Source organism: Pogoniulus pusillus, chromosome 21, assembly GCF_015220805.1.
Source record: "Pogoniulus pusillus isolate bPogPus1 chromosome 21, bPogPus1.pri, whole genome shotgun sequence".
Taxonomy (NCBI): domain Eukaryota; kingdom Metazoa; phylum Chordata; class Aves; order Piciformes; family Lybiidae; genus Pogoniulus; species Pogoniulus pusillus.
In genome coordinates, this window is record NC_087284.1 from 11,159,362 (window position 1) to 11,176,421 (window position 17,060).

Below are 17,060 nucleotides of genomic sequence, written 5' to 3' on the forward strand. Positions count from 1 at the left end.
AGATTTTACTTAATGTCTCTCTGTTGTCCCCGCAGATGAAGCAGTGTGAGTGAATAACTCGACAGGCTTGTGTGCTCTGTTTTTGGATTTTTCCACGTTTATCCTTTAACGTGCAGTTATGCCCTAGTGAGGAGCCATTAGTCAGAATAACATTTTCCAGCTTTCCTTTGTGTCAGTTGCAGTCAGTATTTTCTCCTGTTTGGGTCGTTTTGTGCTGCAACAGACAAAAGAAACATTAAAAATTAATGATTATATTCCTCAACAGCCTGTAGACTGAAGGGGGTGGCTGCAAGGAGCCTCTTTTAAGTTTGAGTACCATTTTTACAAGAAGTGTGAATTGTCTTTAAAACAGCCTCCCTGAATTAATACTTAAATGCTAAACTTTCAATGGGCTTACTTCTTTGAGAAGCGACCCTTAATCAACTCATCCATATTAGGGGCTGTTCTGAAGTTTATATAATTTTTTAAAGTTTCTTCCTAGTTTTTTGCTGAAAAATTAACCTCTTTACCATAAGGTAGCATTGCTATTAAAAAAAAAAAAGAAATGACAAGTGGTTAGTTTATTTGTTTAGCTGCAAGGGTTGAAATACACCTGTCTTTTTTTGAAGTTCTTGTGCCTAAGTGGTTTGCCATAGTTATGTGGGAGATTTCACATTCCCCAGGATTTCAGAAACTAGACAGAATGCTCCTTAAACTGAAGGCAAATCCTAAGAGTGTTTGAAAATTAAGTTGTTAGTCTCAAAAGGTGTGAATTTTGGGATGTGGAGGTAGGTTTGTGGCAGTTTAGCGGTGAATCGGTGTGTTAGGGCTGCTGAAAGAATTCCTTGGTCTGTGATGTTGATCTGTATTGGGGCCTTGCTTGCTGTAGCCTCCTGCAAATTCAGCACTGTGTCAGGGCAGAAACTTGCTGTGCAACAGCTTGCAGGTGGGTCAAGAGCCAGTGTGGTTTGTGCACACTGATACTTAAGCAGAAATATCCCTGTGGGGAGTTCCTCTGGGCTTGCACACTCCATGAAAGGAGCTGGGAGGCAGCTGATGTTACAGTCAGGGTGGATTATTGCTGATGCAGCTTGTGTTTGTCCTCCACTCTGCTCTCCCCCTACTCTGAGATGAAGATTGGTATCTCAAAGCCTGATGTCAAATTTTGTTTAGCTTTCTAGATTTATCTGCATGGGACACGTGTTGCTGGAAGACGTTTTCTGGCTAGGAAACAGCTGACAAATGTGGAAAAGTGTCTTAGTTTTCTCATGCTTCCTGAGTAATCCCAAAAGGAGTTTTCCCCTCATGTAGTTTTCTTAAGATACTGGAATGCTTCACTCTGTAAAAGGATAGGTACAGAAATACTCCTTGCTCATCACTAATTTCCATAGTGATTTGAGGACAAAAGAGAGCAGATAGAGATCTTTATTCCTTATTAATGCACAGATCTCATAATTTTTCTTTCTCTTCTTTTAGCATACAGATTAACTGACCCCTTTCACGAGTTCATGGAGCTGCTGTCTCTCTGCTTGCTGTACTTTTCATTTCTGAGAGGAGAAAGCGGTGTATGAGATTACAGGAAAATGCCTCGGACAAAGCAGATACATCCCAGAAATCTGAGAGGTAGGTAGCTCTCAGCTGAGAAAGAAAAGCTCTTGGGAAATCCCATTGCGGTTTCAATTACAAGGTTAAAGGAATATGTATTTCAGAAGTCTGGTTTGATCCAAAAATAGTTTGCAAGCAAGTTTTGGGAGTTGTCTGTGAGACAGCTCTACTTTTGAGAGAAAGAAGAAGTAGAATCTGTTCTTTTTCCTGCAGTGCGTGTGCTTGACAGCAGTCTTGACATCCTCTAGTTTACAGCAATAACCAGGGTGAAACTTGAAAATGCAAAGAAAACCTAGCAGAGATACTCAGGGAGGTGGGAAATGTGTGTAATGTAGAAGCAGCACGAGATCTGACAGCTGGTAGTTGTTTTTCTGAGTGGTAATCAGTTTGGCTTGCTTTTGAGGGGGATCAAACTCTCCTCCCATGCATGCCTCCTTGCTGTTTATTATCTGTTCACCCATGCTGCCTTGGGCACTGCTGGATATGACCTTGTTCTCCTCGCTGTCCTGCCCTTGCAAGGCTAAAGGGTAGCTTGTTGGCTCTGGGAAAGAACGATCAGGCAAGTGACCTGCTGCGCAAACTGGCAAGCTTACGTGTCCAGGCATTTCCTTGAGCAAAATCCCAGTGCACTTAGCTGCACCCAGGACTGGCAGATGAATGTGAGAAATCTGATCTTATGGTTATTTGTTACTGTCTTGGTAGAAGTGGCCCTGGAGGAATTAAATGAGGGGAAGAAATACAGGTCATTTGATGAGCAGAAGTGTATGTCAAGGGAGAGCAGGCTTCCATCCCCACCCTTGTATGCAGCTTTCAGGAGAACATGCTTCCACCTGCATCCTCGTGTGTGGCTCTCACCTGCTTTTTTAACGTGAGTTTTGCAGCTGCAGTAGGAAGGCAACCCTTCAAAAAATAAAAGCAATGACAAAACCACAAACGTCAACAGAAAGTTTTAGGGGCAGCAACAGCTTCTGGTTCCAGTTGTAAGTTTTTATGCCAAAATCTAACAAACATCTGCATGTGTTTCTGTTAGTTTACAGCTGAGAGGCTCTCCAGAGCTAGGGCGTACAGCTGTATGCAGGGCCTCGTGTTTGGGCATTGTCAGCACTGCTACCTCTACGTCTCACTTAGAGAAGACGTTTTTGCAGGGTCTTCTATTCAGGAAGTGCTGAGTAGCATTGTTTGAAGTGATGGCTAAGCCTCCATCGCAGATCAGAAATTTCATGTTCAAGTGATGCCATTTCCTCCTCTTTGCTGATGGCAAAGCAATAAATTAGAGCCCGTTTTTTAATATTACTGCTTACCAGGTTGCTGACATAGCTGAGCTTGTTGTTTTCTGATCAAATATGAGAGTGATCTAATTTAGTACTCTGTCTGATATCTCCTCTTTTATTGCTTGAAACTCAATAGGAGTTAAGTCTGTTGTAAAGCTTTCTATCCACTTGAAGAAATGCATTTAAAATAAATAATCTAATTAAACTCTTAATTGTGTAAGAAATAAACCACTTCCCCTCCCCCTTGCGTAATTTCCCCAGTCGTTTAGCTTTTATTGTCCCCTGTAATAGCAGTTTTCAGCAGTTCCTCTTTTTCCACAACTAATGGAGTCCTCGAATGAATTAAGATGGGTTAGATGCTGAGAAGGGAAATAGAGGTATACATCGAGCCTATAATTTGAAATTACGATGGAATGGTTGAGTGTTAAAACTATGCAGGTGCTGCAGGCTTCAACACATGGTGAGTGTGGCTTGCTGCTATCATGGGTTATTAGAGATGAAGTGATTTGAGGAATCAGTTTATTTCTTGTTAGTTATGCCCTATTTCCATTTTTAGTCCAAATAATGAGGAAAACTGAATTTCAGGTCCTTTAGTCATTTTATCAGGCTCCGAGAATACTGCAGGAAATGTTTGCTTTAAACCCTCATTTTTCACCTGGGCCTTGAGGCAGCTGAAAGATTTCACAGGTCTGTTTTCTGACAGCTTTTTTTTGTGTGTGCAAAGTTAGACCCATCTTAAATTGACACTTTTAACCATTTAAACTTTAAAAAGTGGTAATTAGCACCCATGATAACTAGAGCTGCAAAAGGAATAAGTGTTTGTGGTTAAAGGTGAAAGTCTGCAAACTCTTAGAACTTTTGGAAAGCAAAGATGTCAGATTAAGTAACATCTACTTTTAGGTTAAATTATATTTTAAAGTTGTTTAAACCTCGTTGTCACTTTTGTACTATGTACAAAGAACACTCCATGGCCTTTCCTGGCTCTTCTCTTCTCGATCTCAGGACTCCTGTGGTTGCCCCATACCAATCAAATCACCAGCAGCTCTTACTGGACTTGTCCAGAGCCCATCAATGTTTAACTTTTTTGAGAGATCACTGTTGAACAACCCTTGACACTCTCTATCCTCTTGTGCATCATAGGAATTGCTTGGCTTGCACTTGCAGTCCACGTCAGTCTGGAGAATTAACAACCAAAGCCAAGAACCTGAAGTATTTTCTCCTAAGAAAACCCTCATCACAATCCCTCTCTCTCCCTTTCCAAAACCACACAGAAAAAACCCACCATAAACACTGCCCCCACACACTCCCATTAGTTAATTTGAGGTTTGCTTCAGCACAAAAATAAGCGTTGAAGGGTCTAATATTGCTGTGTTTACTGTAAGCTGCCTTTTTGTCTGGGGGAAGAGAAGTAGCATTGTTTAATATAGAGAGCTAAATTTAAGCTTTTGGCAGGAGACCTTAAGGCTCCTCCTCTTGTGACATGGCTTGAGTTTTCTCATATTGTACACTTCTGAGAGAGCTGACAGCCTTTGGCAGATTAGCAGTGGCTCTGAAGTGTCATGATCAGTGAAGATATTTGGTTGTTGTTTTTATTTGCTTAGGTCCTCTCCCCACTTAGGAGTCTTAACGAGGAGTGGCAGAGAGAACTGGGGCTATTTAGCCTGGAGAAAAGGAGGCTTAGGGATGACCTTCTTGCTCTTTACCTTAAAGGAAGTTGTAGTAAGGTGGAAGTTGATACCGTCTTTCCTGGAAGAAGCAATAGGACAAGAGGAGATGACCTTGAGTTGTGCCAGGGGAGGCTTAAGTTGAACATTATGATAAAACCAAAATTCCCCAAAGTGTTGTCAAGCCTTGTTCCAGGTTGCCCAGGAAAGTAGTGGAGTTACTATCCCTGGAGAGATTTAAAAGATGTGTAGCTGTGGTGCTGAGGGACGTGGTTTAGTGGTGATCTGGCAGTGCTGGGTTAATGGTTGGACTTGACAATCTTAAAAGGTCTCTTCCAACCAAAGCAATTCTATAATTGTCTCCTCCTTGGCTTTCACTGTCTGTTTATAGATGAGTCAATGTAGTGCTTACTAACTTGATTTTACAGCAGGAAAAAACTCTCTATCAAGAGGACAGGATATGAGAAGCATTATTTTGCAAATAAAACACAAGTAATTAAATTAGTTGGATGTTTGTTTTCATGACTGTGTGTTAGTGACATGGTTTTAATGGTTGACTGTGACAGAATGAGCATGTTGTATCTGAAGGGGACCAAGAAGGCACTTGTTGGGCTGTGCTTGTTTTATAGTGGTGTTTTGTCCCATCTGCCTTCCCTACTTCTTGCTGCAATAGGTCCATAGGTGTACAATGTTACTGTTATTAAGAGCATCACTTTGGTAAGGGGAGTTGTGCTGAGTGTCATACTTGGTCTTCTGACTACCCCTAATAGCTGTGGTCACTCCCAGGAGTAGAGATGAATGGCTACAATTTGAGAGAAATCAAGGTTTGCAGGTCTCAAAAGGATATGGATTGGATTTATATGCAAGTTCTGGAAATGTGTAGCAGTTGCCAAGGTGAAGGCCAAAGGCATGTTGAGGAAGAGCCCAACATGAGTTACCTGTCAGCTGTGTGATTGGAATGGTATTAAAAATACATATCATGTTGCTGCTCAAAAGCGTTGTCGCCACCCCTCCAGAAAGTGAGTGTGTTGCAAAAGAGGAAAATAGCTTATTCAGACATCCAGAAGATGTCTTTTCTTATTTTACTTTGTATGGAGTTTTAGCTCACTAAAACTAACAAAAGGACTGCTTTGCATGTGGTTACACCTTGCATTTGTGTGTCCAATTGATGCATAGGTATATCAAAACATCTCGTGGAAGCTGTAATGTATTCCCAGAAGTACACTTAGAGTGGAGTCGTGCTTTAAGCAGGGCTAAGTGGGCTTGGTTTGTTGTCAGATGGTTGTGAGGATATAGAGGGAAAAAAATCCTCATGTTTCTGTTTACTTAGAGGTATCCTGTTGCAGAGTTGAAAATGAAAACCTTTTTCTGTTGTTTACAGAGTTTAGCACAGTGCTCTGATTCCCCAACACAAAACTGCTCCATAAATACTGTGAACTTTGTCTCTTTCTAGATAAGCTTTCTGTTGTTTTTAAGAAGACAAGTTGTGGCTCTTTCTGTTTTCCCTTCTCAATCAAATGCTTCTGTTCAAAACAGATGACAGACAGGGGCCATAAAGTTCCACAGCAGTCTCCAAATCGTTTAACACTTTGCATTTGATAAGGCAATGCAAGTATAATATGAGCAGCTTTGCAGTAATCTGAAAAATGTGCTTAAGCTTGCTGGAAAGCTGGATGTGTTCTGAGCCTTAAAGATGCCCAGCCCTTCTGGACATTATAACTTTGATTTTGCAAAGCTGGTTTAAAATTGTAATGCACTTCCAGTACTAAAATAGGCTGGTCCACGCTGAAAGCTGACAAGTTGATATTTCTCTTTAGTGTTTGGCTGTGTAGTCTATAAACCCTGAGAATCGATCGGTGCGCTGTGCTTTTTCGTTCATGATTTGCATCAAATGACTTAAAAAAAACACCCAAACAAAAGGCTGAGATTTCTCAAGGCTGGCTTCTGTAACTTGTCTACATGTGTCTTTGTTGAAATTTCTGGAGAATGTGTGAGAGGCAGAACAAGAAGTCAGAGTCTTGACTCTGACTTTGAGAAATATCCCCTGATTTGGCAGCGATTTGTGGTTTTGTACGTTCTTGGTTTTGTTGATCCAATAGTTTCATCTAGTTTCTTCTAACAAACTAAAGCCTGTCTCATGAAAGTAGAGAGAATGCATGGCTGTGCTGGTGTGTCATCAGCTGACGTACCAGTAGTTCCCTCTGTAGTGCAGTGAATAGACCAGGTGTCTTGTAGGAAGAGACTTGCAGACCTCTCTGTCACCTGGGATGCGGTATGCTAATGGTTCTCTTTTTGTTTGTTTTTGTTTTACTTGTTGAGACTTTAAGATCTTTAGGCTGGCTGTTAGGGTGTGTCCATTCCCACATTTTGCCCCTTAGAGGTAAGTGTGGCTGTAGATCTTCAATTGTATTGGAATGTGAATAATGTCTACATTTCTATGTGAAAAGATTGTCTAAAGTAGTCAGTTTAAAGCTGTGATTTGCCACCCTTTCCCTTCACCTGGCCTGTTGCTGGCTCCATCTGTTTTCCCTAAATTTTTGATTCAGCAGGCTCTAGTGCAGTTCATGCATGGGGTGGTTTGGGTCTATGTCAGTGGCCACAGGTGATGGACAAGATGCAAGAAGGAAAACAATAATAGGGTGGACAACATTGTTCATTGTTGCCCTGAGACAACTGTGTGTAGCTGGCAGAATGAGAGGTAATGGCCTCAAACTGGAAGAAGCTAGATTTAAGTTAGACATTAGGAAGAAACTGTTTCCTGTGAGGGTGGTGAGGCACTGGAACAGGTTGCCCAGAGAAGTTGTGGAGGCTCTAAGTCTGGAAGTGTTCAAAGTCAGGTCAGATGGGGCCTTGAACAACCTGATCTAGTAGGAGGGATCTCTGCCTCTGGCAAGGGCATTGGAACTGAATGATCTTTAAGGTCACTTCCAATGCAAACCATTCTATCATTCAGTGATTAACTGTGCTTAATTCCTGTTTCTATGACTGAGTTTATGAGACTGAGAGGTTCTTTTACACCAAAACTTAGCAGACAGGCATTGTCTGTGTGTTGCAGTTTGGCTGAGTTGAGATGCCCAGGCACAAGTTTGGAGTTTATGCATCTGCAGATGGTCCACTATGGCTATAGTTTGAGCACAAAATGCTGTGAAAATGCTAAGTAACTTAAGTCAAGATCTAGGTGAGTAGGAGATCCAAGATTAGCCAACACTTTACTGCAAATCTTTTAATTTCTCTATGTCTCTGGTTTGTGCCTGCAAATTGGAGATGCTGGTACCACATCTTCTAAGGACTCAGAAGATAAAGCTGTTGTGAAGCAGAGACTTGGTGAATAAATAATGGAAAAGATGATGAAGAAACTGGTGGTAAACAGAGCCAAGCAGTGAGCACAGTTCATGTTGTGCACTGGCTTGCATAAACATACTTACTTTGGGTGTTCTCCAACTTCTTGCTGCTTTGCTTCACCATCTTAAGTTTTAAAAGGTATTCTTAAAGGTTACATCCTAGCTTTTAAAATACCAAACTAAAACCCCAAGAAATTCCACCCTGTTGAACCATTGCACTTCTCATGTGAGTCATCTGTGTATTGAGACCTCAAACTGCAGTGCAGGCTCTTGGTGTGTGTGCCATGCAGCATGGTGACGTTTGCGGCATGGACCAAGCGCTTAGAGAGTGGAGAAGGAAATTGCTCCTATTTGTGAGTGTTCATCTTCCTGTTACAGAGTTTTGAGCTGCTGCTGAGAAAGTCCCAGCAGCCAGGAGGGAATATTCACTGCGGAGAAAGCCTCTAGAGAAGTACATCTTTAATGTCATAATTTCCCAGTTGGTTTTGAGACTGTGGATGGCTTTAAGAATTTTAATGGTTAATGCCAAACCTTCAGGAAACTGAACTGGTCTCAGCTGGCACCATGATTTAAAAAATAAAATAAAACACTTCTTCCAACATTTGACATAGAACTTTCATTCAGAATGAACAAAATTTGGCTAAGATTTAAGCGATTTAAGAGAGGTCCAGCAAACCAATCTTGATTGTAGCTGGCACTGACAGCTTTGAATGTGTATTTATAGATTTCTGCATATGCATGCGAAATATTTGGAAAAGAAAATGGGGATAATGCAAGGAGAGTCAGCTGGGTACAGACAGTTGCAAAAATAGGTGCTTTCAGAGAGAGTTAACACGAAGAGGGAGAAAGGAATGGTATCCCAGCTAACAGGATTGCAAAGGGATACCTACAAGAATATTGGTGAAAGGAAAAGGAGTGGAGGAAGGAGAAGAGAGCTTACTTCTGTTCTCTTCATGGGAGAAAAAACAAATTGTATTTTTTGTGGAATATGAAATCATTGTAATTGCAGTTAGAACCAGGCTTGATCTGGATGAAATTGGTGAAGGGTAAGATAAAAAAATAAATTGAATTCATAGAGAGGCAAGAAAAGCCGCAATGAACTGTGGCTTGAAAGCTGTGTATAAGCCAGTTAGATTTATTCCAGAATACAGTGAAGTGGAAACAGCACAAGCCTGTAATTCTGCCTCACCTTTACATCTTGTGTCTTCTTTATTGCTAATTGAGCGTGAAGTAAAAAATGCTACAGAATCTGGCATTTACTGAAGCATGAACTCCAGGGTGTTAGGAAGGTCATGAAAAATGTAGCTGTAGAAAGAGAAACAAAAAGTAAGATTTCAGCAGTTGCTCTTTCAAACATTTTTATTAACGCAGGCAGAATGAAACTGAGTCCAGGAACAATTCCCTTTTGTAAGAGCCCAGCTTTCTTAGGAGTACTTAGAAGAGCATGACTTTTTGTTTGTTTTAAATTCTTGCATTGCAGAATAGATGTTGGTTTGCTGTGAGGCTATGTATAAGGGAACTCTTAATGTGTTCCTCTCTTCCTGATCTCACTTTGTTTAAAAAGCCAACTCTAATATGTAACATTTAAATAGCAAAATCCTGGAGAGACTGGAGAAGCTTGGTGTAGCAGTGTTAGCTCTTAAACTATTTTGGTTCTAAATTATGAATGAGAGGGAGGAACTTTCTAGACATTCTTTTGGAAATAGAATGAATGAGCAGGGCATTGGTTGTGAAAGGAAAATAATGGTAAAGTTGCTATCATTCACTGGTTTGCTAAGAGGGATAAAATGACAATGTAGAAACAATTTCTCACTCTTTGCTCCCTTTGCCTTCTGCCTTCCGCCTCTTCCACTGCTGCCCTGTGCTTGGCTGAATACTAACTTTGAGTGATCAGATAACACCTGAGATCTTGCCAGTTTTCTCTTTGGGGGAGAGAGAATAAGATGGCATTGGCCTCTTCTGGGTTTTCTTTGCCCGGGGGGAGTATTGGGTTAATGAATTATTTCTAAATGGTGACTAATTGGATGTAACTGTAAATACATGTATTTTGCATATATGCTGGTCAATTCAGCTTGCTGTAGAATACAGCTGTGTCTTCCAAGCCATCTTAGCTAGTCTGATGATTTCAGTTTTATTTGGGGGAGGTGTGTAATTTCTCAAATGCACCACTCTTGGTTAAAAGCCTTTTCACAGGTTTGTGGCCATCTACATCTTAAGTGGCTGTTAAGAAAAGGGTGAAGGCTTTTGGTCTTGTGTTTTCTTTAATTGATTTTTTTTTTAATGAATGCTCCAGAACTATGCAAATGTCTCTGCTGACACTTCTGCCAGCCTTTGCAAACTTTGAAGGCATCAGTCTGCTCTGTAGGATCACAGAATGGTGGGGGGGTCTGGCCATCATCTAGTCCAACGCCCCTTTTAAAGCAGAATCACATCCAGGCAGGTTTGGAGTCTCTCCAGGGAAAACGATCCATGACCTCCCTGGACAGCCTGTTCTGGTGCTCTGGCACTCTCACTGGAAATTAATTTTTCCTAATGTTTAGGTGGATCTTCCTGTGTTGCAGTTTGTGCCTGTTGCCCCCTGTCTTGTCACTAGGCACCACTGAAAAGCCTGGCCCCAAGCTCTTGACACCTGCCCTTTAAATATTGATAAGGATTGGTAAGATACAGTCTTTGTTTTCTCTAGCCTAAACAGCCCTGGCTCTCTCAGCCTTTCCTTCTAAGAGGGGTGCTCCAATCCTTTCGTCCTTGTAGTCCTCCCCTGGGCTCTCTCCAGTAGTTCTCTGTCTCTCTTGAACTGTGGAGCCTGAAACTGGACACAGGACTCCAGATGTAGCCTCACTGGGGCAGTGTAGAGGGGCAACCAACCTCTTTTGACCTGCTGGTCACACTCTGTGTAATTCACCCCAAGATGCTGTTGGCCTTGGCTGTGAGAGCACAGTGCTGGCTCATGGCTGACTTTTCCACCAGGACTCTCAAGTCTTCCCCAGAGCTACTTCCCAGCAGGTCAACTCCACACCTGTTGTGATGCATAGGGGTTGTTTCTCTGCAGGTGCAGGACTCTACACTTGCCCTTGTTGATCTTTGTTGGGTTCCTCTCTGCTCCATTCTATCCCAGTAAACTTTCCAAGGTCATTGCTACCATTTAATAATACCTTCTTGCAGTGAATTCCCTTTAATTAAAAAGGCACCAAAGGAGCACATGCTTCAAACTTGCATTGTGCCTTAAGATGCTTGAAAGAGTTTGTGTGATACTTAGCTACTGCTCCAGGCAAAGGTTCTTGGGATGTGGGGAGAATTCCCAGTCATTGGCAGGGTGGACAGGCATGCAGGGCCTTGCCTGGGGAACTCAGTAACAACACAGTCATGTTGCATGTTAGAGGCAGTATCTGTTTGACCTAAGGTTGCAAAATGGCTGAAGAGGTGAACACTCTCATTTTCTAACCACAATTCATTGTTGGCATCAAAACAATCACCCTGAAGCCCACCTTGATACATTTGGGAAGTGCTGTTTTGGAAGATTTGTTGTTTAGATTGGGGGTTTATTTCCAAAATGATTCCCTAGTGTGGCTTTTGAGCTTCTTCTTGCCATCAGGCAATGTGTTTGCAAATATCAAACTGCTGTAAATATTTATGCTGGAAAATGTAGAGGGGACTTCCTATAGCTAAGCATTTTCAAAGAGCTGGTTATACCAGTACATGTTTCCTAGACTTGCTCTTTCTTTGGTGTGTTGGACTTCTGCAGTAAGCCTTTTAGTTCAGTAATGGCTTATGAGCTTATGGAGAGAGAAACCCAGGCTCTTACTCAGTTGGAAAAGTAAGATTTTCCTTGCTGTGTTAAAACAGATGAATAAACTGGACTTCAAATTTCCAAATTAGATGGATTGGGTGGTGCTAGTTTCCCCCTCCATTTGTTTAGATGTATCTTAATTCAGAATATTTACATTAAGAAAAGGAGGGGGGAAAAAAAACCGCTCCTGTGTCAGATGTTTGAAGCCTTTGGTGACACATCTGTGGGGGAAGTGGGGAAGCTCTAGTTCAGTGGTCAAGGCAGCACCATTTGTTTTTATACAAAGGCTTTTAAATTCCCCTTAAAGCTTCACTAGGGATGAGGCTGCTCAGAGGATATGCTGATTTAGCAGTTTCCATCTGACCTTTGGTGGCAGACTGAAAGAAGTAACATCTTCAGTGATCCCCACGTTGTGGAAAGTGGAATTTTTGTTAGGACCGTCCCTGGGGCTGTTCAAGGCAAGGTTGGCCGTGGCACTTGGTGCCGTGGTCTAGCCTTGAGCTCTGTGGTAAAGGGTTGGACTTGATGATCTGTGAGGTCTCTTCCAATCCTGATGATACTGTGATACTGTGACCAAGTTGAGTAGTCTGTGCTCTTTAAAGTGTCATATTTGACTTAAGGCTCTGTTGATAGTCCTCTAAGCACAACCACTATAAGGAGAGGCTAAGGGAGCTGGGATTGCTTAGGCTGGAGAAGAGGAGGCTCAGACTGTTCTCTGCGACTACCTGAAAGGAGGTTGCAACCAGGTGGTCTCTTCTCCCAGGCAACCAGTGACAGAACAAGGGGGCACAGTCTCAAGCTGCACCAGGGCAAGGTTAGGCTGGATGAAGTTTAGGCTTTAGGAAGAAGTTTTTCACAGTAAGAATGATTGGCATTGGAATGGGCTGCCCAGGGAGGTAGTGGAGTTACTGTCTCTGGAGGTATTTAAAAGGAGACTGGATGAGGCACTTAGATGCCATGGTTTAGTTAATGAGAAGGTGTTAGGTTATAGGTTGGACTTGATGATCTTGAAGGTCTTTTCCACCCTGGTTAATTCTGTGATAATTGAATCCAGTTGCTGCCGTAAGCTGAGATTAACATCTTTGGTTAGTAGTTGAAGGAGCAAATAGAAAATAAGTGTTTGTATGTTAAATGCCCAGTGAACTTTTTTCCCCTCTGAATTCCGTGTATTTAAAAGGTGTCTTCCCACCAAGCCCCTTCACAGTTCCTGGGGCAGACCTCCTGGGCTGAAATTGCACATGGTTTGGAGCAGGCTGTGAGGGAGGAAAAGCAGTGGTTCAGCAGGGGCCTGTGGGGTAGCGTCGCTACAAAACAACCATGTGTGTGTTCCTAGTTACCTATGAAATATGTGGCTTGTGCCCTGCCAGCCGAGCTAGTCATGGAATATCCAGAGCACACCACATGATTTCCTCTGAGTTTTGGCTTCATTTTGGGGGGTGGAAAGTAGGTTAAGTTAATGTTGAGTGGCGTTGTTTGTAACTACTGAGCTCTTCAGTAAGAGGAGAGGTTGCAATGCTTGTTCTTACCCTAAAGCTTGCAGGGCAATCACAGTAAGGAGCCAGGAAAAAGACGGAAGTGTTTGGGTATGGCATTTAAATATGGCCATTTTGCTGTTCCATTACCTAGAAGAGGAATGCTTTTGAGGAGGAATACATGTTCCTTACACAGTGGATGTACAGCTTCTACCTTTTCCCCAGCCTCAGGATTTGTTGCACAAGGCAGTGCTTTTGCCTCAGACCTGTGAGGGAAACACAATGGTGTATGTGTTGATTGTGTTTGAAAGATGTCATTCTCTGATTTTTACTAGCAAACTTCCCAATATGCCAGAAGGTTCCTGTTAATTCTCAGCTGTCAAGAGACAGAGCTAAGTGTGTACACTGAAACAGTTTAATACCTCCAATCTGAAAAGAGAATTGCTTTTCCCACTGTAAGGGCAACATTTCTGAACATTTCTGTGCCTAAGAGCATGTAAGGAACTGTGAAATACTACATCTGTTACAGGGCTGATTTTTAAAATAGTTTTCAAACAAATCTTTCTGTGGCATGCTCAGAGGACTTGCAGTGTTTGTCTCAGGTGCTGTGTTCATTCAGGGAGTGGGGCAAGAGTGCCCTTTTTCCTGACAACAACTTATGGAACAATTTATACATATGTAAGGGATGAGTGGTGAGAGGATGGAGCCAGGCTCTGCTTAGTGATGCCCAACAACAGGGCAAGGGGCAATGGGGGGAAGCTGAGGCATAGGAAGCTCCATGTAAACACGAGGAAGAATTTTTTCACTGTGGAGATGACAGAACACTGGAACAGGCTGTCCAGGGGGCTTGTGGAGTCTCCCTCTTTGGAGATGTTCAAGACTTGCCTGGATGTGTTCCTGTGTGATGTGGTATAGATGATCCTGCTCTGGCAGAGGGGTTGGACTGCATGAGCTTTCAAGGTTCCTTCCAGCCCCTAACCTTCTGTGAACATTTAATTCCATTTCCCTCTGTTTGTTTGTTTGTGGCTTTTTGTGGATTTCTTGGTTTTGTTCTTTTCTCTTAAACTCTCTCTCTGTGCCAATAAAATGCCTTGCACGTATTTTAGAGCACTCTGGATGTTATGTCCAGCTGTGGTATCACAGGATGGTCTGGGTCAGAAGAGACCTCTGAAGGTCATCTAATCCAGTCCCCTCTGCAATAAGTAGGGGTATCCTCAACTAGATCAGGTTGCCCCTCAGCATGTTTCAAAATAGTGTTTTCTTGATGCATTTTTTTATATCATTGTTTTTTCTTACAATTTTGAAATGCAACTTGAAACAGTGGTGAAACTTGTGTAGATACCAGAGGAATTGTTGTTCTGTGGTAGGATGAGTTTACTTTTATGGCAAAAGGGAAGCTAGGGGTAGGCGTCACACTCTACAACTACCTGAAAGGATATTTGAGCCAGGTGAGGGTTGGTGTCTTCTCCCAAGTAACGAGTGATAGAACAAGAGGAAGTGGCCTCCAGTTGCACCAGGAGAGTTTTAAATTGGATGTTAGAAGAAGTTTCTTTGCTGAACGGGTTGTCACACACTGGAATGTCTCCTCAGGAAGATTCCTGCTATTCCTGCAGGTGTTTCAGAAAGATAAAATAGTTTTGATTGGAAGGGGCCTTTAAAGATCTTCTAGTCCAAATTCCCTGCAGTGAGCAGGGATACCTTCAACTAGATCAGGTGGCTCAGAGCCCTGTTCAATCTGACCATGAATATTTCTAGGGATGGGGCTTCTACCAACTTTGTAGGCAACCTGTTCCAGTGTTCCACCACCCTCATGTAAAAAACTTTCTCCTTATATCTAGTCTAAATCTGTCCTTTTTTATTTCAAAGTCATTGCCTCTTGCCCCTAAAAGATGTGTGTATGTGATTCTAATGGTGTGATTTTTAGCATCAGACTTAGCAGAGTCACATAGTGGTTGGACTTGATGACCTGAAAGGTCTCTTCCAACCAAAATGATTCTCTGATTCTCTTCCATGACTATGATTCTGTCAGACTTGTGAAACACAGTTTGACTTCAGTAGGTTTGGTACCAAGATTGCTGTAAACTGCTGCCATTCCTGTTTGTGTGTATGGAATCCGTTGCCACAGTGGTAGGAAACAAGCCAGGTTTTGTTGTTTGGCTGCTAAATGCAGATCTGCTTCCTTGTTGAAACTGTCAATCAGCTTTCTCTTAGGCTTATTAATTAGGCTTGTTGTTCGGCTTGCTCAGAAGCCCTGCAATCTTAACACTTTATGATTTTCTGAAGATTTCAGTTGTCTTAGTGTGTCATCTGCATATGCAAAAGTACTGTCAAGGCAAACTGAAAATCCCTGAAATAGCAGGCTGGAATTTCCTGCCTGGGGCTTTTGCTGATGGGATCCCATATCCTAGAGTGGGCATTGTAGGCAGTTTGGGACACGTCATAGAGCTCGTGGAAAGTTTTCACAGGCACCCAGGTGGGATGTGGCCTTTGGCACAAACCAGATTTTAATTATTAATGTTCTTCCAGTATCTTAGGGCTGCTTTCTACCCTGTCTTCTCAGAAAGAAGTAAATAAATAGCATATTCCCTTTTCTTGTTCTTTTTGCAAGTGATGTTTCCCTGTTCTTTTGGTGGTTGTCGTTTGGTTTGGGTTTATGTGTTTTTTTGTTTGTGTGCTTGCTTTTGGGGGGTGTGTATGTGTGTGGATGTTTTTTTTCCCTCCAGAATGCTTCCAGTTCTCACTCTCTATGGATATTGCTTCTCTACCATTCTGCCTGCTAATGCAAATATAACTAACAGCCTAGTGGGCATCTGGGAAGCAGGTCGATTCATGATATCGTCTGACTTCTCTTATTGCTCTTGTTCTTAAGCTTCACAAAGCTTTGCTATTGCTAACATCTTCCACGCTTCAGTGTGCTCCCTAAGCAAAGTTTTAGGTATAAAGAGATTGCTAGTGAAGCAACCCAGAGCTTACATGATGAGGACTTAAGAAATACAGTTCCCCAAGTGTGTACAGTTCCCCAAGTATGTTCTTCAGGAATAACATCTTCACAGTGCTTTTGGAAAGCAATACAAGAAACTGTCTCAACAGAATATTAGGAATCAAGGTTCAGAGGTTTGAAGAATGTGATACCTGTCTGTAACACACTCAGGAAGCAATACCATGGAATGGATTTTGGTGTACTTGAAAGATGACTTCATTATTTTAGGCAGTATTTCTGTGAACAGTGTCTCCAAGATGAAATAGCAAGTGTGCATGTGGTTCCATTTCTCATAGGTCTGTACAAACATGTTCAGGACTGTTTGAAAGTGAAAAAAAAAATGGATATTAAAATATTTCCCTACCTTTTACAGTAGGTTTTGTACTTTCTTTTTTGGTTTGTTTTTTTAGTCTTTTGTTTGGTAAAAGTCCTTGATGTCCCCATTTTGCAGGAGATTCACATTCTAGCAACTTTTGTTTTGAATGCTTAACCTCAGTAAAATGCTGACCATGTTTGCACCTCTAATCTCTTATTTACTATCATGGGCTGTCAAAGGGAGCTTCAGTAGAGAGAGGGTGTGATGAGCAGGCTGGTGTGCCCCATGTGCCTTGCAGCCTCCTCTACTGTCTGTAGCATCAAGAGTAAAAGACAGATTGAACTTGTTGAGCTCTTTTCTCGTGAACCTGTGGTCAGGCTTAGAAAAAAAGCTTATAAATGCAGCTTGGGAGCTTCTGATTTTCAGTTTGGCAGGGAAATCACAGTCTGCACAGCATGGCCAGCGGCAGCCCAAGCTCACCACTGCTGGCCTTCCGTTGTTGAATGTATTAATGATAAAAAGCTATTTGAAAATACTTAGAAACAGAGAGGATTTGGAACATTAATGTCTTACTGGTGGAAAATAGTGGCCTGGAAAGGATGTAGTGGTCAGTGTTTTCCAAAGCTGAAAGTTTTTGGCTAACCA

General features: G+C 42.1%; 1 protein-coding gene across 11 annotated transcripts in view; it reads left to right on the forward strand.

The window, feature by feature from the left end:
- The window catches only part of HIVEP1 (HIVEP zinc finger 1), a 168,191-nt gene that overhangs the window by 2,522 nt on the left and 148,609 nt on the right, over positions 1-17,060 (forward strand). For 10 of the 11 annotated variants that reach the window (XM_064160931.1, XM_064160927.1, XM_064160926.1 and 7 more), the window contains one exon: positions 1,456-1,602. In XM_064160931.1, coding sequence (XP_064017001.1) covers positions 1,563-1,602 — 40 coding nt within the window. In that variant the 5' untranslated portion in view covers positions 1,456-1,562. Of the gene's footprint in view, positions 1-1,018; positions 1,120-1,455; positions 1,603-17,060 lie in introns of those variants that run through there. The other variant, XM_064160930.1, reaches the window with a different exon arrangement.